Genomic DNA, 23534 nt, shown 5'->3' on the forward strand with positions numbered 1-23534 from the left:
TGACCATTGTTTCTGTTTCATGTTCCCTGTGTTTTGTGTCTGCCTGTATTGTGTTGTTGGCTAATCTCCTGACCTGTGCCTGTTTCACAATATTGTTTCTGGCTGCCATTTTTGATTGTCTGACTGAGTTTTTTTCATTGTTTACATGAGTTTTTAAAGATGGGAAATAGATAAATATAACATCTTTGTAAGTGATTGATCAACATGTCAGGAAGAACTTCATTAAGGGACTGCAATACAGAAGACACTCAGATGAGGCCATATTCTCTCAACTCTGTAAGGGGTCGTACTAAAGGCTGTTTTCCATCTGTCACCCTCTCTGATGTGAATGAGTTTATATGCATTTCACAAGTCCAGTTTGGTGACTATGTATGCCTCTTGGAATTGCTCTAGTTGCTAAACACAAATGGGATTACAGTAGAAATCTGACAGAAAATCTAAACTGGATAGGGGAAAATCATCTAATTTTTTTTTTTTTTTACATAATTTTTCCAGTAAGTAAGACATTAACATGCACTTTTCTAGAGTATTGAAGCGGTACGATTGAGAAACTCTGAAAGTTTTCTTGCAGGATCAAGAAAGTATATCTATTTATCTACCTTCAAGGGTGACTCCTTCTCTGTAGTATCCAATGATGTGATGAAGCCGCACTCAGGCACCACCCACACTCTGGATGCAAAGATGAGAGCTCTAGAGAGAGCTCTCACACTAACACACCAACACTCACACTGACACATTCTGCTACTTTTGTGGATTACTGTTTTGATGACAATGTTTCTAACTTGCATTTTGTGCATTTTCACAACCATGTTCTCTACAACTGTAAGTATTTCAAATGCTATTTTTGTTAAAATGCTAACATATTTCTTTATTATTTTGCGGGGTATTTGTTTGTTAGTTTGGTTAATTATTTATTATTTAATTATTTATAAAAAATAGTTAAATATTGTTCAATGTGTGTTGGTTAAATCACTTAAGGATTGATTGATTATTTAGCATGTTTAGTATGGTTACTTTTGAGAAAATTACTTGTAATAACAGTATTAAGTAAATGTGTAGCTTATAATCAATGACTTTAATTGAAGAAATCCCAGGAGTCCTGGCTGTGTTTCTTGCAACCTACGACACCAAACTGTTTCTTTAACTGCTTAAGTGTGATTTCTGTTCAAGGATATGTTTATGAAAGTGTGATATATTGTGTGATGTATTTGTGCATGAACAGATAATCTCAGATAAAGCTGATAAAACAGAGCTGCAAAGTCTTCATCGACAGAAAAGAAGTTGGATTATCCCTCCAAAAAAACTGTTTGAAAACGTGGATTATACCAAAGAAGAATATATTGTCAAAGTGAGAATTTATTTAATATTTATAAGACATTGACAGTATGAATAATTATGACATGCTCTCATTAAGGTAACTGAATGTCATGGAAGGTCAGTGAATGTACTAAGTACTAAGTACTAAGTGAACTTTTTTTTTTTTTTTTTAAAGGGGTAATATTCATGGCTTAAAATACATTTTTTAAATACTGGAGCTTTGCTTTTCAAAAAGACTTTAGATTAGACTTTTGATTTTTGGAGATGGCATCAATTTGATTTCATTTTACAATTTTGTTCTTCTTTGTGAACTTATAGTAATTATTTAAATATATTCCAAACATTTAAAGCCTCTAACAAGGATTCTGGCATGTGTTTATGTACACAATAATCAGCTGGTTACTTCTGTGTTTGATTGTCCTTCACGCTGAGCACAGGCCTAAAAGACTAGAGCTGGTCAAACAGTAGTCTAATCATTTATTTACAGTTTGTTTACATTTAGATGACCTCCTATTAAGAATAGCCAAGTACAAGGACAACATGGAGGTTAAATTCAGGTTCATCACAATACCACTCTTTTAATGTTGACATCAATACCAAAGTTTTGGGATCAAAACATTTGACGCCAAATGACAAAATACATTTCTACGATTTTATTTACAAAAATACTTCTAAATAGATATCATGACACCATGATCTTAAATGGAATCAATGCATAAAGTGAAAGTCTCTGTTTCTCAAGACTCTAATGTATCTAAAAATATGAAATGTATATAATGATATATATGGAAATCTAGTTTCAGATTGAAACATTATTTTCTAAGTAATTACTAAATGGTGCCCATTGAATAAGAAATGAGAGGTATTAATGTATTAATAAAATTTTATTAAAAAAAACTTGGTACAAAATATCAACAAGCAAATTATCTTACTTTCAAGTAAAAGTGTTAAACCTAAGGATGTCTGTTAAAGTTATTTTTCTCTTTAACTGCTGTCTAAAAATACATTTTAAAAATACATTTTTAACATACTTTCAAAATTAAAGTGCACTAAGCATAAAACCCAAAGAAGTTTTACAAGTTAAGAGTTTGAAAAAGGCAGCTAAGGCATTTCTGATAGTAGTGCCATGTGAATGCATCACTGACTTTCACATTAGACCTGGCCATAGATAAGAGCTCTTGCACTACAGGAACCCAAACTTCATATATAGCAAAACAACAGATTGTATCTTGAATATTGTTAGTCACAATCAGCATACCTGACTATTGGAATTTCTCCAGAATTAAGTCTTTCAAAGAAGTCAGGTTGACTCTAATTGGTTATCTGTCTTTCAAGCATGACGTAAAGATTGTGTTTTTCCATTAGTCGTTCATGGTAAACATTTAACTTATTCAAAATGAGACAAAAAAACATTTGGACACTCAATAGTGGCTTTATTAATGGTTAATTATGTTTTTTGAACATACTTTGTTTTACATTGTTTAACTTCTTATCACAGATCTTTTTCTCTTAACTGTTGTATATTCTAAAACTGAAACTTTTTGTAGAGACTTTTTGTTGAATAACAAGGAAAATGGGTCACAAAGAGCTAATTTATATATATATATATTCATCAAGAAACTTTGGGCAAGAAAATGTGAGCTGTAGCAACTGTATTGTTTTTAAAGTAACAAGTTTTCTTAGCCTGAAGTTGATCTGGATTATCTTATATAATAAAAGACTACAAGATGTTTTTCCACTGAAATGAGATGTCCTGCCCCCTTTGACCATAAGTTCCTGCCAAAAATACGGGCAGGAAATATTGCTTCACTGGCCCAAATCTCATATAAGCACATTAAATAGTATGCTAAATTGTACACAGTAGTTACTATAAAGGACATACTGTTATACCATACTATATAGTATGGTGCTGTTTATGACATAGACTTTAATTTGACAGCTACTGTTGAAAACTGTGACATTCATCTGCTAGGAAAGGGTAATGTTAGTATAGAAGACTGAAAATGGACACTAGTGGGTAATACTGCTGGTTTTATTCTCCTTAAGCAAATCTTTACCAAAATTTTATCATGAATATCGGGGCTGCTTGAGATCCAGATCAAATAAAAGTTGTCACCTGTGGCTAGATATATGAAATGGTCAGAGCACTGAAAAGAAAAAGAAATGACAGGGTGTGCTGTTAAACAGTCATGGAAAAAAAGAATGTACACAATCCTTCAATTCAAGGTTTTTGTTTATGAGGACCTAAATAACAATTGGGTGGTCCTCACCAACTTCAATAAACAAACAAATAACCTCAAGTTTAAAAAAATTAATAAAAGAAATTTAAAAAAAATTTGCACCAACAATTTGAAGTCAAAATTTTTAGTAGGAGTTTCTATCAGTCTCTATCACATCGTTTTGTAGAATGTTCTTAATGCAGTTGAGGTCTAAACTTGGACTTGGTCATTCCAACATCTTGAATTTTCTTCTTAAGCCATACAGATGTCCAGTGTGCTTTAGATCACTGTCTTGTTGCATGACCCAATGTCATCCCAGTTTAAGCTCCTGGACAAGCTCCTGCTGCAATATTCGTTTTGGAAAGAAGAGCTTTTTCCTTGCCCCCTTTCATGAAAGCTATACTTGTTCAATCTTTTTGTGACTTCATAGCCATAAATAATTATATATGTGCAAACAGAGATCAGAGATCTGCAGGTCACATGATATCGCTGTGCATTAAATGGTCAGATCTTGGACTAAAATGAAGGAGTGGTCCTCCCAGCAAATTCTTACAGCTTACTTATACTGAAGCTTACAGCCTTATCCCTAACTGTCACAAAGTGACAGTGGAGATTTTTCCAAAACTTTACCATATGAACTTTACCATATGAATTTGTTAAACATAAACAATTTTCTAGATCATGTTAATTATTAGTTTTCTTGTGTATTCTGTTAAAACAATCCTGTATTAGAATTAGTCTGTTCATTTAAACCCATAATTTCTCTTGCTGTAGAAAATTAATAATTACTCTCTGACCAAGCAGAATTATCAGTTCACAGTGCTGTTGAATTCTAAACTCTGATCATAATATGAATACTTAATGCTGTCTAGTTATGAAAAAGTATAACAAGTCAGTAAAATTCTTTGTCATCTGCAACAGGTCTCAGTTAAATGTCATCACGTTCCTGTATATATAAAATTGTATGTGTTTCATTTCAGATTCGATCAGATGAAGAAACCAGGACAAATATTACATATTCTCTATTAGGACCTGCAGTGGATGATGGATTGTTCACCGTAGGCAATAAGGATGGCTTAGTCAAGATCAATGGCATCTTGGACAGAGAGAAAGAAGCTTTTTATATAGTGAGTCTATCCTCTGCATCACATGTTCTGTAATGATAATGAACAAATACAATACTCATAGAGCTCACATCATTTGTTTCCTCACCCTAATTTGTATGATTTACACAGTTATTCTGTAGAAATCACCTGCAATGCATGTCTGCCAGAGGTCTGAATGTCTTGCATTATACAGTATACATACAGCAATGTATGTATGTATGTGTGTGTGTGTGTGTGTGTGTGTGTGTGCGTGTGTGTGTGTTCTTTTAGCTCAAAGGGAGAGCTACGCTACCAGATGGAACACTTGTTGAAAATGACCTCGATTTGGAAATCATAGTTCTTGACCAGAATGACAATGCCCCTGAGTTTGAGCTTAAAATGATTGGTTCTGTCGAAGAGCTCAGTGACAAAGGTACATGGATTTTATTTTCTTTCATTATATGTCCATATCTGTGTTATGTCTAATTTGATGTCATTTATCACATTATCAATATTGCATCATCTTATCACCCTGTCCAATTTTAAACAATTTTATTTTGCATTGAGATTTTCTTTGGGCAAAGGGGAAAATGTTCCACAATTTTGTTCATTAAATAAATCTCATCTGTTTGAGTTTCATTGTCAAAACTCTCTCCTAGACACCATGGTATTTACAGTCACAGCTAAGGATAAAGACCAGGAAGGCACAACATATTCAAAAATTACCTACAAAGTTATACAGCAGGATCCGGCTGGAGAGATGATGTTCAAAATCAACCGTGCGACTGGTGAAATCAAAGTCAATATGAACACTCTGGACCGAGAGGTGAGAGCATCAGTCACAAAAAAGACAGACATCACAATCACTAAGTTTTTCAGCAGAAAGTGAGTGCGGATGCAAGTGCCGTCAATGTATTTGTAAAATGCAAGAGAAAACTGAACCAAAGAAAGCTAAAACCATGAATACAAGGCAAAAATAGGCTATGGGTGAGGCTGTGGAACACACACACACACACAACAAATCTTTAACACACAGACCCTGACAGGCAGGACATTGAAATGTGAATTGAACTGTGCTGGAACTGATGGATAATGTAGTTCAGTGGGGATTCCGGCATTATACTGCTCTGCTAATATTTTTTATTGAGTGCCTCTTCAATACAAGGAAGAATTCAAAGCAAGTTGTTAAGTTGTTAAGATTTAAGAGATGAGATCATTTTCAACTTTTCTTTTTTTGCAAAGAAACAAGAAATGTACAAACTGCTAATCACGGCTACAGATATGGATGGAGCAGATTCTGATCCCAACAACAGACCAATGACAGGAACAGGGACGGTGACCATCAACATACTTGACGTCAATGATAATATCCCCACATTGGAGAACGTGTCTGTGAGTGTTTTTCTATGGATTCATTTGTTATTATGAATTCCTAATGTCATTTGTCTCAAAATTTTTATTAAAAAATCTCAATTATTTGCAGTAAAAACATTTAAAAAAAAAAAAAAAAAAAAAAAAAAGCCTGATTGTATTAGCAGAAAACAGAAATTTCATGAAGCCGGTCTATATATTGAAGTTAAATTATATGTTGTGAAAAGCAAAAAATTTGCACCTGAATATGCAAAAGTTCAACAAGTTAAAATATTTTATTAAATATTGATCTTATTCAGATGGTTGAAGGTTGCTGAATGATGGTAAAGATGACCTTAGTTCAAATATATTGGTTATAAGCATATGTTGCTATGCTTGAGGCATAATGCTTAAATTTAGCATATAAAAGGTTGTATGTGAAGGGTTTTTACTGTCAGACTGGGTTGCTATCACCACCAAGCAAATGACCAACCCAGAGCACAAAAATCTGACAAATGGCTGAACACTTCTTCTTATAATGTGTGTGTGTGTGTGTGTTGTGCGCAGTATGAGGGTAGTGTGGAGGAGAATATCAAGAATAAGGAAGTGATCCGGATTAAGACCATAGACAAGGATAAGGAATTCACTGAGAACTGGGAGGCTGTGTACACCATCATTTCAGGAAATGAGGCTGGTTACTTCAACATCACCACAGATCCCAAAACTAATGAGGGCATCCTGATGGTCACTAAGGTAAGACAGCTCATTTACGCATGTGGCATAACTGATGAACACTCTGATCGTCCTGGAAAATTTTATTTTCACACAGCTTCAGCTTCAGCGAATATGACTCTGGAAATAGTAGAGGTCTTTATCATGACTGAAAGTGAAAGTTTACATAATCTGAATTATTTAAAACATAACCCTTTTTTTCAACAAACATCTCAGATGTTTTACACTCAGGGGACCACTTTAACTATTATAAATTTAAAAAATAAAAATCTATTGATCCTTTCTGTACAGATTTGTTCATATTGCACATAATAAGCTGATTGTTTAAATGTGTACAATAATATGTTGTCTCTTTGTTCTATTTATCAAACCTACTTGCTTAATTCAGTTACAATAAACACTTTTATGTGAACAGCTAGGTTAAGAGCTATAATAATAAACATAAATAACTCAAGAATGGTGTTTTAAGATTTCTGGGTAAAGATTGTATCTAAATGAAAAACAAACTTTTAATGAAATTACAGACCCCTTTGGCTATTCCACATGGACTCCACTATGGATCTATGCCTTTTATATTGTCTTTTCTATTAAAGGAGCTGAACTATGAGGAGTTTGAAGAGATGACTCTGAAAGTGGTGGTCAACAACAAGGCGGCTTATCACAAGTCAGTGGTGAACGCCAAGAACATAGAATACCCCATTAAGATAAAAGTGCAGAACGTGCATGAAGCCCCTCATTTCCAGCCCGCGGTCAAAATCGTCAGAGTCTCTGAAGACCGCAACGTCACTGATCTAACGAAGGTCATCACCACCTACACAGCCACAGATACTGATACAAAGCTAAACGCCACTAATGTCAGGTGAGAGATTCTAGACTTGAAAGTCTTTAATAGATAAAAATGTTTTTTTGTTTTTTTTTTATCTATGAATAGCTACCATAAGCATTATGTTAAACATTAGCATGTCCTTTAGTGATCTCTCATAGAACACAAGCTAGTGGTGGAATTTATCAATGAAAATATAAAGACTTAGTTTCCTTGCAGAAACATGATCAATTTATTTATTGACTGCGGTGGTTCAATGGTTACCGCATTATTGGGTCTGGCGTTCTGTTCAGCATGTCTTTGTGACAAATAAAAGCTGCTTTTTTTCTTCCTATTTTTGACACGACATGTTTATGCAGGCATTTACCTCAATTCAGTGTATGGTCAGAAAAATTCCGTGTATAAATTCCCAACCAATTAGGTTGATGTGGGAGCTGACTTTCACTTTATTAACTCTTCAGATTAAGTTTGTTATTTATCACAGGATGTATGAGTGAACTGGAATTACCTATTTAGACATTATAGTGTGTCAAATTTAATTACAGCTGCACAATAATGATTAGGATGAATCCTAGTGATAGTCAAACTTTATCTGGATCCAGTCCATGAATGGGAAAGCACACACACTTTCATTCACACACTCATTCACACACTCGTTTTCAAGCATAGGATCAGTGACAACTGGTGCTAAAAAAAATTTTGGAAGGGGGTGCAAACAAACTTAAAATCAAACTGTTATGCAGGACTGTAAATTGCCATTTATCAGGTGATTATGTATCATTACTGCTAAGATAAAATATTGAAAATGTTACTATTATAGTCAACTGTTAAAGCATGCAATAAATGTACTATGAATCAGTGAATTTAAGTTCAATGTGGGTTTATTAACAGAAATGAAGTAATGAAGATAATCATTAAAACACACACACACACACTGGAAAATTGCCTAATCACAGGCCAGTGGCACAATTTGAAAAGAAATTTTGCTCTTGTTTCTTTCTGGCTTGCCAATTTCTCAGTCATCAATCAGTCATCTCAGTGACCAGCCTCTTTTCCATTGACAGCATGGCCATTGCATTCAATAAGAAGTGCTGGAAAAGCACAGAGTGGAAGCTCGACCTGCTGCTGAATTTGCAAATTGGGTCGATCTGCTCTAAGCTCCTTTGGTCTTTCCTTTTCTTCATCCAAACGCTAACCGAATTATCTTTCATCTTGAGATATTTTGCTTGCTTCCACATTAATCAGTACCTGTCCATTACCTGACGATCTGCTGAGCGGTAATGAGTTGGGAATGGTCCATTCACATGAGGCCAAATATATAAAAACAATATTGATTCGCTAACAACAAAAGTGGAAGGGTTTGGAATGCAGAGTGCTGCATCCAAAAGAGAATTTGACACAAGCCAATCAGATCTAAGCCCCATTTCACATAGTTTTCAAAAGTTTACGGACCTACACACACACTCTTCTGTCCAGCGCCCCGCACACACACATATGAACGAAATACAGTTTTAATTTTTTATTTTAAATAATGAATAATATGACTAACAATGGAAAAGTATGACTAAATGATTTTATTTTGTTATTAAAATATATAATTATTGTTAACATGTTAAAGTAGCATTCTTCTCTGGCTAACTTTAAGGGGCCCCCTATTGATTGGCTGCCACTGCATAGGATCACTAAAAATTGATGGCATTGTTTTTTTGTTGTAGGTATTTGAAAGAAGAAGATGCTGACCATTGGGTGAGCATTGATGAGCACACAGGCGAGGTGAGACTCATCAAATATCCAGACCATGAGTCTGAGCATGTGAAAAATGGAATATACTACATCAAAATCTTAGCAATCACCAGGGGTAAGTTAACCAGAGTTGGGAGTAGCCACATGGCTGGTCTTTCAACATGTGTAATATGTGAACTAATGATATAGATGCCTGAATATGATGACTCACAACAGGACATTGTGGATACTGTTACCACACTGAAGCATAGCAGTATAAAGTATACTCATAAACAACATTTAAAAACATTTTTTATTCATTTATATACATGTTTCTCCCTTTGTATATTAAAGAGCATCAGAAAACTCTTCAGGTTACAGCTCTATGTCTGACTGTTACGAAACACCAACACTGGAGACTCCTTCCATAAACATTTAATAAATCCTTACAGATAACCTCAACATATCAAGTTAAATTTTTGTTTGTTGTTAAAAAAACTTTTTAAGTCAATATATTATTAAACACTGATGATGTGGAGTGTCCACTTTTTAAGTCTATGTTTTACTTTTTGCTATCGAATCATATTACACTGAGCACTTTAATGTGAACCTTCTCTATTCTCTCATAATGGGGACTTCAACAGCAGTGTAGAATAATATAAATATGTTGGTGTTTTTTTTTTTTTAATAAATCCTGATGCTAGATTCAAGTAATGTGTGAGAAGTCAGGAGAATAGTGAAACCTCTCAATATTCCAACATGAAGATGACTACACATTGCTGTTTTAATTAGTATATAAAATGGCATTTTAATCTTCTTCTTAATCTTCTTAATCTAATATTATCCAGCATTAACATTTACTGTATGTGTGTGCTTATGTTCCACATGAGTGCATGTCTTTCTGATAGTCAAGAAAACTGAACCAGATTATGCAACTAAAATTTAAGCTTAAATTGAAATCTAAACAAAATTCTTATTTAATTACTTAATTTTCTAGGACATGTGACATGTTTATGTATTAGTTATTTCTCATTTGAAACCAGGAACTAGTGCTCAAACAATATCCAACTGATGTGTCCTGTTTCTACAGTCAGAAGGTGGAATTCTGTTTTGTTTTTTTCAAATATGGAGTGAATGCAATATTTTAATAAATTAATACTATAAGTTACATTATAAAGCCATGTATTAGTGTATCACCTGTAATATAACATTCTAATGTCTCAATCCATTCCATAGATGTTCCACCCAAAACTGCAACAGGAACTCTTGCAATTTATGTGGAGAATATTAATGACAACGCTCCCATTCTGAACAGCTCAGTCAAAACGCTGTGTTATGGACACAGCATAGTGTATGTCTCAGCCAGAGATAAGGATCTTTTCCCCAATGGAGAAAAATTTGAATTCATATTGGCTACCAAGGGCACAAAAGAGAAATGGAGCATCAAGCCTATTAATGGTTAAGTTTAAAACTCTTTTATTGTAATTTAATATTAATGCTGTAACACTTTCATAAACTGTAACATAAATGATCAATTTAAAACCTTGTACTCATTTCCTCTTTACCTATCTCATGACTAAATTAATTTATTTTCCAGCAACAACAAGCATTTTGCACAGCCAGGAGATCCTGTGGCCAGGACACTACACAGTGGAGCTGCAGGTGAAAGACCAGCAAGGAAAGTCCTCTGTGGTTCAAAAGCTTCAGATATTTGTGTGCATATGCTCACATCATGAACAAGACGAACCGGATTGCCCACAAGTGAGACAGAAGAGCACTGGTACTGTACTGGGAGCAGGTGGTGTTCTGGTACTACTGCTAGGAATCCTTCTTCTCTTGGGTGAGTACTGTACCATCACCTCTGCCCTTTTGTCAGATTTTCTGAGTCAATTCAGATTAAGATAATGCTCTAAGACCAATAAGGGAGTAAGTAAAGTAAAGTAAAAGGGAGGATGCATGTAAGGAAACAAGGCTCAGAATTAAAAATAGGAAATATGCATTATGACAAACAATAGTTTGACAAACTAATCAATACCTAACACAAAACAGGTAGACACAACTGGATAGCAAATCAATGCAAGGACATGGGCAAGTACGTGAGGGCAACTGTGGCGCAAAGGGGTAATCGATGACAGCATGTATGTTGAATGTTGAATATTTACTTTCAGTAGCTGTCACATTTGTATATATATATATATATATATATATATATATATATATATATATTTATATATATATATGTGTGTGTGTGTGTCTGTGTGTGTATATAAATATATATATATATATCTATATATATATATGTATATATATATATATATATATATATATATATATATATATATATATATATATATATATATATATGTCATTTGAATTTGAAACTCAAGAAATTATTATAAGTGCCTTGGAAAATCTTTACACTTTTACTTACTTCATTATACTCATCATGCCCTTCAGGATTATAAGCCACTATATGCCCTCCTCAATCCCTTTGGCTTTTACAAGAGACCTATCTACCTCAGTTCTTGCTTCATTTTCGGAACAAACTCCTTCACAATTGTTGTTTTTCCTCCTGAGCTTGTGCCCTGTGTACCTCCATCATTTGACCAAAGGATTTTAGGATCCTTCTCAGGCATTTCCCATAGAACACATTTTGGAACTATAAAGTACTACATTGCTGGTGTTAAGTTTCATCCTGGTGCTGTATTTTGTTGAGCTCTGCAATCATAGTGATAGTGAGTGTTTATTCTCATTGGAAAACAGTCTCCAGTTAACAGATGACTTAACTACTAGTACAGTAGCTTGAATTTAAATTTTAGCTGTTAAAAGACAATGCTCTAACTAAAAATATCTGTGTATTGGAATAAGCTAAGAGAAGTTAAGCCTTCACAAATTATATCTAGTTTCAATTAGTTCAACTGAATTAAGGAGAGTATTGATGAGAGTAATAAGTAATGATGATTCATTTATGATCCAATGCATTTGTAATTTATTGGACATAGTGGACAGATTGTTAAATTTTCAAAAAAAATATGCAAGAAGTTGGGCAAAGGGAAATATGTTACCTGTCTCTGTCAGGTTTGAGCTGCCTGAAGTGATGAATATTGTTAAATGTTTTTGCAGCAATTCCAATGCTTTTGCTGGTGTGTGAGTGTGGAGCAGTTCTTGGAAATAACCAGGCATTCCCATTTGAACCAGAACAGAATCTCATCACCTATAACACTGAAGGCCAAGGAGAGTATAAGGTAGTGTGTGTTATGCTTCATACTAGATTTCAGGCTCTCAAGTGGAGCAGATGTTTAATAGCACTTGCTGTATCTATGCAACAAATCTGACCTGAGTAGCATGCAAAGCCTGACCAAGTTGGAGGAATTTCTGTAAAGGATTTTTTTTTCAGGCACAAAAAGTAAAATGCATTAAGTCATTCATCTTCAGTTCTTTATCCTGGTCAGGGTTGCAGTAGATCCGGAGTCTGTCCTGGAAACACAGAGGGTGAATTGGGAACATGCTGTGAATATGAAACTCATTGATTGCAAGGCATCATGCATATACACTACTCACAAAAAGTTAAGGATATTCGGCTTTCGGGTGAAATTTCAGGATGCACCTAAAATGCACTATAACCTTTACAGGTGAACTTCATTTGACCTTCTCACTTTTGAATGCACATGTCCAACTGTTCAGTGTTTCAGTACTTTTCGCATAACTTGCTGTTCTCTAACAAGGTGCTTAACGGCAAAATTCACAACAGGTGTTTGATTCATGAATCGACCAATAAATTTTCTGGTTCAATTAGAATTGGTATTTAAACAGTCCTCTTCATCATGCTGTTCACATTTTGACATCATGAGACCAAGATGACACCTAACAATTAATCAACAGTTCCTCGCTATTGCGAGGCTTCAAACAGGATGTTCTCAGAGGGAAGTTGCCACTGAGCACTGAGTGTCATCAGCAGGTTGCGACAGAGATACAGAGAGACTGGAAGAGTCACAGAAAGGCATAGAAGTGGACATCCTTTGGCCACATCCCACGTTGATGGCCGCTTCATTGTGAACAGTGCCCTGCGGAACCGGATGATGAATGCCACTCAACTCCAGGCACATTTAAGGGAGGTGAGAGGCACCCAAGTGTCACATCAGACCATTAAAAACCATTTACATCAGCGTGGTCTGCATGCTAGATGACCTGCAAGGGTACCTGACCACACCACGAGGCACAGGTGACATCGTCTTGCATAGGCCAGGGACGAGGGACCAGTGGGCCTCAGTGCTGTTCTCTGATGAAAGTCGATTCACATTGAGCAGAAATGATGGCTGCCAACGATGTTGGAGACATCAAGGAGAGCGCTATGCATCAGCCACTGTTGTGGTGGTGTTACAGTCTGGGCAGGTGTGTCTACTCAATACAGAAATGCCCTACATCTTGTGAATGGTACAGTGACAAGCCAATACTACCTGAATAACATCATTTGGAGCGTGGAATGTAAGAACTCTATTTCAATATGGAAAGTTGGGCCAAATTCTCAATGAATTTGACCGCTACCAGTTGGACATCCTTGGGATTAGCGAGATGCACTGGACGAATAGCGGGCATATGACCAGCGATGGAAAGACCATCATCTACTCGGGCCATGACACCGAACACGCATGCGGAGTGGGCATTGTTATGTCTGAGAATGCGGCATCGGCACTCAGAGGGTGGAAGCCCACCAGTGACCGGATCATCACAGCCCGATTCCGAACAAGCCTCGCAAAGATCACGGTCATTCAAGCATATGCCTACATTGAAGATGCAGAGGATAACAGTAAAGACACCTTCTATGATCATCTTCAAGAGAGTCTGAACAAATCCACCTGACTTGACATCATCCAGCTCATCAGCGATTTCAATGCCAAAATCAACAAGCAATGACACGGTCTGGAACAAGTAATCGGACCACATGGCTCAGCTGAGGAGACCAATGGCAACAGGGACCGGCTGATTCAGGAAACGGCCTATCGATTGGTAACACCTACTTCGGCCACAAGCAGATCCACAAGAAAACATGGAGATCACCTGATGGAGAGACGCTGAACGAGATCGACTACACCTGCATCAGCAAGCGGTGGCGATTGTTGCCGCTGGATGTGCGGGTGTGCAGAGGAGCAGACATTGGCCCCGACCATTACCTCCTCCTCTCAAAGTGTCGTCTCCAATTAAAATGACAACAGGTGCAGCAGAAACGGCCATGCCCATTTACAGTGGACCGACTTAAGGATCGAGTGATGGCCGAACAGTTCAAGATAGAACTGAGTAACCAGTTTGAAATACTGGCAGAAGAAATGTTTCTCGCACAACATGGCCTCACACAACATGGCGCCGGACTTTCATTGACGACCTATGGGGCAAGGCAGAAGATCGATCTCTGCCGCTGATCGAGCTCACTGGAGATACCCTGCTGCCCAATGTGCCGAACGGAGCAGAAGGAGGTGATTGATTGTTGAACATCATTAATCTAGTCATTGTGCCCCTGCATGATCAACACAGGCCTAATTTCATCTACATGGATGACAATGCTCCAGCTCATCAAGGTCACATCATTAGGGAATGGCTGCTGGAAGCTGGGGTACCTCAAATGGAGTGGTCTGCACTTTCTCCAGGCCTGAACCTCAATGACCTGAGGACTACCCTTCAAGAAGAGTAGAATGCCATGCCTCAGCAGACAATAAGTTGACTCGTGAACAGCATGAGACGTCCTTGTCAAGCTGTAATTGATGGTCAAGGACACATGACAAATTATTGAGACATTGGCATTTTTTGTTGTGGTATACAGACCACTATTGTTGGCTTTTGTTTCAATAAATTGTTTGAGATGAGGAAATCACCATTGCATGCTTCTACTTAAATGCCCTACTAACATGATACAGTAATATCATTGTTGCCTGAACTTTTTACATTATCCATAATTTCACCCAAAAGCCAAATATCCTTAACTTTTTGTGAGTAGTGTATATTTACACCTTGGGGCTATTTATAGTCACTTATCCACCAGAACAAGACAGGAGAAACCTGCATTCAAAGCAAACTTTTTCAGATACAACTAGCAAGCTGTGGTAAATGTAGTGCCTCTAAACTATTATTAAAACAATCTCATACATAAACCATTTTTAATAACACACTAGCTTACAATGAATTGCAGTTTTTTTCAAAAACTTGGGCTCAGTAGATCAGGGAGCATCCTCTTCAGCTGACCGATTCTGGAACACAGCCAGAGAGAGACAGTGTGGCACATTAGCTATCACCCAGAAACTTTAATCTTACCTCCCCCTACTGCTGAGCCTGGCTTTCTCCAAGAATCTTCGCCTTGAGGGTGAAGAGTTAGGGCACACTCCTGATTGGTTCGTGAGGTTTTGGTGTGCTTTCAGTTGCCCTGCTTGCAACCTCACTCAGGTGTGCTGGCCTTGGTGTTGAAGTGCTGCTGTTTCTTCAGTGTTTTAGAGGGATGATGAGTGGTTTTGTGTGGCTTGCATGTGGTGGTGTGTGTGCCACCTGCACAGGGTCCCTCCCCTTAGCTCTGAGCCCCCATCTGGCAGATATCTTGGCCAGAGGGTTCAGCTGCGGGACAGGCCATCTGCATTTTCATGGTGGACCCCTGCACTGTGCTTGACCTGAAAGTCTTGCGGCCTACCAGGTAGTACCAGAGTTTCTCGATGGCCCATTTGATCACAATAGATTCTCGTTCCACTACGGATTATTTCTTCTATGCAGGGGTCAGCTTACTGGAAAAAAATCAGATGAGGTGCTCCTCATCTTTGAAGCTCTGGTACAGGATGGCCCCCAGGACGGTTTCTGATGCATTGTTCTGTAGCATAAGGGGAATTGAAGTCGGGGTTCCTCAGGACAAAATAGTTGATTAGAGCTTCCTTGAGTTTGAAGAACACCTGCTCAGTGGCGTTGGTCCACCTCCTGCAGTCTGGCTGTGGTCTGGCTATAGAGGAGAAGTTAGGCTTGGGTACAATTACAATCAGGCTGGACCATGGGCTGTTGGACTCTTTGATGTTTCCGACCTTTAGCATTTTGGCCACTTTCTCCTCTATAGCAAGACAGCAGGCTTCTATGGTCCCTGTATGGCAGCTGGCAAACCACCACAGTGGGAGGGATTTTGATCTCATGTTGAATCAGCTGTGTGAGCCCGGGAACTGAGGAAAAGACATCTGCGAATTGATCCACAAGTTCTGTGAGATCCTGATATTGTGCTGGTGTGAGATCATTTCTCCTCTGCACACAGCAGGCCAAAGACCATTCCACTTTTTAAGAGATTATTTTGATAAATTTGAGTGCCTGCATGCTTACCTGGTTGTTGCAGGCAATAATTTACTGGACCCACTTTACTGTGTATGATCCCTGCCACCTTGCCAGGAATTTGCATGCTCCACTGAGGACTAGGAGCTATACCTGATCACCCAGGATGAACTCTTCTGGCTCTGCTGTGCAATTGTAGGTGTGCTGCTGCTTTCTGTTGAACCATTCAATGAACCCATCCATTTGGGGATAGTAAACAGAGGTCCTCAGTTTCACTTGTTTCACTTGCAACAACCAACACAGATCCACAATTAGTTGAGGCACAAAGGGCATACCTTGTTTGTTGAGGATGTCCTTTGGAATGGCCACTGAACAGAAGAGTGTGAGGAGCTCCCTGGCAATGTTTCATGAAGTGGCCTTCCAAAGTGGGACTGCCTCAGGGTAGCGGGTTGCATGCTTCATGATGAACAGGATGTACTTATGTCCTCAAGCTGTCTTTGTTAACAGCCCGACAAGATCCATGCCTATTCGCTCAAATCAGATGCCGATAATGGGGAGAGGGATTAAGGGTGCTGGTGCCGGCTTCTGAGGGGCCACACGTTGACAATGGGAGCACCTTTAGCAAAAGACCAACAGTTTCCCACTGTTTAGGTAATCTCTGCCCACCTCCTACTTTACAGTCAAAAATAGCCTTCAATACTACCACACCAGCTCAAGGGCACTGAGCATCTCTTTAGGATTAGAGGCCCCCTTTAGCCCCACAGCTTTCCTTTCCTCCAGTGGTATGGCTCATAAGGCTCATTTTTATTTGTTTTTAAGTATACATTTCTAATATACAATTTAACACTATTGGCATGTCTAGTATAATGTTATCTACTATTTTTGTAGTTTTAGAAATTTATGCACCTGCAAAAGAGGAAATAAGACATGAGAAACTGATTGCATTCAATTAATTATTAAAATTCTCTTAATTATTGATTCATAGAGTTTTGACTCCTCCTGCATTGCAGTGCACTAACTTTGACAAGTATTAGCAGCATCAGACTAATGGCTACATTGAAAATGGCTAAATGAAACAAATAAGGGGAATTCAACATACTGTCACTCAGGATTGAACCAAGGACACTGAACCTACAAAGCAGTAAAATACAACATTACATTAGGTGCGTTTACATGGACACTTGTAATCCGATCGTAACAGGACTAGAAGCTCAGTCAGATTAAAAAATGTCATGTAAACGCGCATAACAGTCTGATTACTTTATACCTCATTCATGTAAAGCTGCGATCGGATTTGTCAATCTGATTGAATTCAGTCCGATCTGATTAAAAAGTGTCCATGTAAACACACTTATTGTTGACATTAACACGCTCTCTCAATAAATACTTGTACAGAATTTACTTTAATGTAAGCAGCTGGGGATGAATTTCAAATGCTTTTTACAGTATTCATGTGGGCATCAGATGAGTGTGCAGCACCATTATGTTTTGTTATATCCTACAACATGAAGGGTATAAACAGTGAATAGGAAGCCATCAAAGATACTTGGATCACAAGGAAAACAAATACAATCAAGCAACATAACAATAGAAAAACCTTACTGTGTAAAGAAACACATTGCTACAGAAAACATTAATTGGCTGCTTAAAACTGAGATGTCTCTTGAGTTCACCGGAAAAAATGAATATTTTGCAGACAGTCACAACTATCTTTCTACTGCTTTTTTGTGATGGTAGATTTGTGATATTGATCAGAATGTTTGCGCCTATGTTTGACACCTGTTTGATGTTCTATGTTAACATTAGCACTGCTCACATGGGATCTAGAGCTAAAAAGGTAACCAAGTTCAGGGCAAGACAATCGTATGGAGAATTAGAGTAATGTATTAAATCTGTCTTGGCCACACTGTAAAAGGCAGATAAAAGTGTTGTGAGTAATGTAACTTAACTCATGGTTAACAGATTTTGTATCTTAGCAATATGTAGGCCAACTTACTTTGCTTATAATATAGACAAATAATAAGATAGATAAATGGTTGTGAAGAATTGTTGAAATCCTGCCAAGATGACATGCTAAAATGTAGTGTTCTATATCCATTTCGTCAGGAACCAGGACTGGTGATTCAGTTGCCTGTGAATGTAGAAGGTGACAGCAGCAGGAAACTGGTAGCTGGATGTGGAAAACATGAATACTGGAGGAAATATGGATTGAAATCTCAAAAGCAATACATAAATGAACAGTGGAGTGTTGATTATAAGGCAACTGGAATCAAAGGGAATTATGAAAATTTCACAGCAAGCACCCTCAGTTCCATGGCTCTAGATGAGAACTTCTTATGTGGGTACTTTGAAACGGTTAGTACATTTATCACAGAGAACAGAACCATAAGAATGACAGCATGTCCTAAGTTTATTGACCTCACAGGAGCAGAAATGATCTCAAACTAGGGCTAACCACAAGTATCCAGTGGACACACCATGGATACATACCATGGATGTACCATGGATGATCTAATGGCTGAGAAATTTCCCATTAAGACAGCATTTAAGCATAGATGCCATGTGTTTGTATGAAGAAATGATAACGTAGCAAAACAGTATTTTTTGCAACTAAAAGTTGTTCAGTTAAACATACATTTTCAAAACATCATTCTTCCTCTAGACATTAACCAGGAGGACATCCACACAAATGTGAACATGGAAAACTGCAATTTAGGAGGAATAGTAGTTTTGTTAAAAAGGTGTCAAAATAATCAAGCAATGGAACATGGTGGACCATAATATACAGCTACAATATTTTCTGCTAATTTACACCTCCAGAAATATTCTCTCTGTGTTAGCAGTGTTGATTTCTGATGTCCTGTGTGTTGTTGCAGAAAGCGCAATTAATTCATGAAGCTAGTCCGAACCATTTGCTGAGGTCTAGCTGTGAAGACTGCATCTCAGCCACAAGTTCCTTTGATGATCTCATCAGCTATTTACATGAAGAAAACAATCTGGATTTTCTCGATGACCTAGGGCCTAAGTTCAGAAGCCTCGCTGAGATATGCTGTGGTTCAGCCATCAAACTTGAAGTCAGCTCCACTCCCATGCCTGCCAAAACCATCTCCTCCAGTTCACAAGTGGGCATCAAATTAGAAGGTGCTGCTGATGTTACTCACAAGGATGCGACCTCTTTCTCTGCATCCAGCTCCTCCTCCACCACCCAAGTAACAACTACAAATTATGCAGAGAATATAAGCAGTGGAAGTGTTACATCAGCAGCAACTGTAGGCCAAACTCTGTTCGTCCAACAGCCAACTGTCTACCTTTCCTCTACACCCATATATGTAGTGGAGCAACAGTGCCAGCCTGCCCTTTTTCTAGCTTCTGGTCCAATCCCGGGTGTTCAGGAAAGGAATGTGGTGCTGGTGGAGAAAGGGGCTACCAAGATGGCAGTTGCTGCCCAGAACACCCTTCCACACCTGGGGTTGCAGCAAGCAAACACCAGAGTAATGGTGGATGAAGGAATTGGAGGCACAGTGGTGCATGGGTTCTCAGGCCACTCTAAGCCTCAGGGCACCGTTTCTGGTACCTTTTGTGTAGTGGAGAGCTCCATGTCCACCTCTTAATGCAACAACATAGGCATTAGCAGTTTAAATATAGAAGGCATTATCTGATCATTTGCAATTATCTATAGCTCTGGAAAAAAAAATGAGACCACTGCAAAATTATCTATTTTTCTTATAATTTATTACTATTTATAGGTATATGCTTGAATAAAATCAACATTTTTGTTTATTCCATAAACTATCATACTTGTGATCATCCATCATCCTCTTCATCACATTGTAAAGGTTTTCTGTCGGGTCTGGAGATGGCTGGCCATGACAGAGGTATGATGTGTTGGGGAACATTGTCGGAGCAGAACAAAGTAAGTTTTCTTCCAGGACAACATTGTATGTGGCTTGATTCATGCACCCTTAGACTCATCATTGAAAATGACCTTACGCTAGTACTCTATTGTGCAGTCCTTATGGTCTTTTGCAAATTTCAGCCTGGTTCTTTTTTGTTTCTCATTGATGAAGGGTTTTTTCTAGCTTTGCATGACTTCAGTCCTGTCCCTTGGAGCCTGTTTCAAACAGTCCTTGCCATGCTTTTCACTCCAGCTGCCCATTGCCATTCTTTTTTTTAGGTCACGTCATCTTGTGGCTGTTAAGTGACATTCAAATGATTTTACAGTCATTCCGGTCAGTGGAGTCACGTTCAACTGTAGTTTTGTTGTTTCCAATGTCTGCAGCTTGACCTTGTTCTTATGAACCGCTGTCTTTAAAATTTTAAGGATGGAAACAACCTGACACTCACTGTTTAACTCTACCAGTAAAGCCAGAATTGAACCCTTCTTTTCCTCAATCAGTACTTTTCTTTTCAACTCTTTTGGTATGGTCAATGGATATTATTTGACTCTAATTACTTTTGAGGTACTACAAGCACTGTATTTGCCACCCAACTGGTCCTACTGGAAGAGAAGAGGATAGTGATGACAACAGCAGTGGTTTTTGCACTTTTACTCCGATCACCTAATCAGCACCTCATTAAGCAGAATAAGGTATATCTGTGTTGTAATTCAACAGACACTGGAATGGAATGGCTGCCATTCATAGATTGATGCTGTTTTCAGAAAAATGCATTAAGTGGTCTCTTAATTTTTTCCATATTTTGCCTGCTTTTTACTGGTAAAATTATTAGACGATTGCAGGGTTGGTAAAAAAAAAAAAAAAACTGGAGTTGCTATGTAAAACAAAATGTCACCTGCAGGGATCCTTACCATTCCTGGAGGACCTATGACCAATCCGGCCTATTCTTTAATAATGTCTGAGCAATCCTGCTTTAGATCAGGGATTTCAAAACTTATCTGCAAAGGGTTGGTGTGGGTGCAGTTTTTCATTTCAACTGAGCATAAGCCACACCTAAGTCTATTAAGAGCCAAGATCAATTGATTAAACAGGTGGAATCAGGTGTGGCTCATGCTTGGTTGAAATGAAAACTTGCACCCACCCTGGCCCTTTGTGGATAGGATTAGACACCTCTGGTTTAAACAAACATGCCCATATCTGCAGAAGTTCTACTCAATTCTGCTCAATCCTCAGCCATTTGTGAAGGATTTCTGTAAACAATTATGTCCACTCAAGTAGAAGGACTGATCGATCCTGCCAACTACTATAAAAAGTTTGGCCAATCTTACCCATTCCTGAAGAAATTGTGTGACCAATCCTGCCCACTCCTGTAGAAAGTTTGACCAGTCCTGCCCACTTCTGTAGAAAGTCCTTCTTGTTTCTGTAGATTCTAGATTCTACAGGAATTCTGACCTTCCCTTCTCCAGCAATGCAAGTACAAACTTTTGCCAGTTCACAAAACATCTTTCTCTTTCTTTATAGTGTTGCAGCTTTTCTATGTGGTGAAGAGTTGTGCTGATCAAATATAGAGCATGATTGTGTGCATACCCTACATATTGCAAATTAAATTGATTTTTTGATCAGGGTCTCAAATCTCTGCTGCCAACATGATCCTGTTTTTAAAAAGTAAATATAATCATCTGAGAGGGAGAGGGATATTTCTGCTTAAAGAAAGCTTGATTGATTAGCATGTGCAATTTTAAATTTTACTTATTTTTATTCTCAGAAAACCATGAAGTTAACAGTGATTGTAATGTCAAGAATGATTTATGATTGTTATAATATGAACACTAAATAAAAAGGGTTGTTGTTGTTTTTTATTATTGGTGTTATTGTTTTATGCTTTTTTAAGAAACTGAAATAATAAATAAATAGACAAACATTCTAATTTGCATGAACTCATTGATTACTATGTGTAGCATCAACAATTCCAAGGTGGAGTTGCATAATTAAATTTCACAAGTACAGACAAGGCCAACTCTAATTGTGTTTGACACTGAACCAGTAAATGAACTGCATGGTTTTGTGGTCTGAATTAAGATTCATGTTTATTTATTTGCAATTTTACTCATAAAATTACAGTTAACATACAGGAGTGTTGTAGAGCTGGGGGTTCACTTTGCTAGTTTCTTACGGACTGCTGCTTTTACATCTATGTATATTATTGAGGATGCAACATGACACTTAATTAATTCTGGACTTGCATGAAACACTTTTTGAGATCTGGGTTCGGGATATTAATCCTGGTCAGGGTTATGGTGGTTTCAGAGTCTATCCTGGGTACAGTATGTCCCTTAATCATAGGCACCATGCATACACATATTGAAGACAATTTAGCCTAGACAGTCCACCTATTTGGATGAGGGAGGAAGCCATAGAATATGGAAGAAACCCACAAGGACAAAGAGGAGTTCTAGGTGTGAACTAGGGGGAGGACAAGGAAGGTTTATGCTTCAAGAGTGAGCCCTTAAGGGGGTGGGCTTCTGTCACATCACCACCATCCATGGACTCCAATTCCCAGTGAACATCATGGCGTACATACATACCTGCCCTGCATGACACTTCCAACAACACACGCCAAGCTTGTGATTGACTAGATCTGTGTTTACTATACTATATATTCTATACACTCACTATACTATATACTCACAGACTGTTTATAAGGACTTTCATTCATTCACTACACTGCGTCTACCTCTATTGTGTTGTTCGCTAATCTCCTGACCTGTGCCTGTTTCACAATATTGCTTTGGGATGCCATTTTTGAATCTCTGCCTGAGTAATGCATTAAATATCTTTCTTATCTGCATTTGCACCTGCCCCAGCAAGTGTATTGTAATAGTGGATTTATCTTGTTTAATCTATACCTGGTTTTGTAGCAGGCTATTTAGTACTTGCTTGACATGGGTTACATGAGTCCCTAAAGATGGGAAATAGATTAACATTAAATTAACATCTTTGTAAGTGGTTGCAGACTTGCTCAGCATGTCTGAAAGACTTCATTAAGGAACTGTAATACAGGAGGCACTCAGGAGAGGCCATATTCTGTCGAATTGGCAAGAGGTGG

General features: G+C 37.7%; 1 protein-coding gene across 1 annotated transcript; it reads left to right on the forward strand.

Moving 5' to 3' along the window:
• Positions 1-714: 714 nt before the first annotated feature.
• Positions 715-22263, forward strand: LOC131356378 (desmoglein-2-like protein). Its single transcript, XM_058395348.1, has 14 exons — positions 715-822; positions 1223-1348; positions 4517-4663; positions 4913-5054; positions 5281-5447; positions 5864-6013; positions 6539-6724; positions 7297-7562; positions 9242-9384; positions 10485-10706; positions 10846-11088; positions 12372-12493; positions 18639-18887; positions 19409-22263. Exons 1-14 carry the CDS (start codon positions 766-768, stop codon positions 20141-20143), a joined length of 2955 nt encoding a protein of 984 aa, XP_058251331.1. The 5' UTR covers positions 715-765; the 3' UTR covers positions 20144-22263.
• Positions 22264-23534: the final 1271 nt, after the last annotated feature.

This window comes from Hemibagrus wyckioides, linkage group LG07 (genome assembly GCF_019097595.1).
Source record: "Hemibagrus wyckioides isolate EC202008001 linkage group LG07, SWU_Hwy_1.0, whole genome shotgun sequence".
NCBI classification, from domain to species: Eukaryota; Metazoa; Chordata; class Actinopteri; order Siluriformes; family Bagridae; genus Hemibagrus; species Hemibagrus wyckioides.

What these genes read in the sequence shown, in the direction of transcription:
- LOC131356378 (XM_058395348.1), top strand. Translation starts at nt 766, where the DNA reads ATGACAATGTTTCTAACTTGCATTTTGTGCATTTTCACAACCATGTTC. An exon ending in CCACATTGGAGAACGTGTCT is followed by an intron (nt 6,014 to 6,538) that starts GTGAGTGTTTTT and finishes TGTTGTGCGCAG; the next exon opens with TATGAGGGTAGTGTGGAGGA. An exon ending in GAGCATCAAGCCTATTAATG is followed by an intron (nt 10,707 to 10,845) that starts GTTAAGTTTAAA and finishes TTTATTTTCCAG; the next exon opens with CAACAACAAGCATTTTGCAC.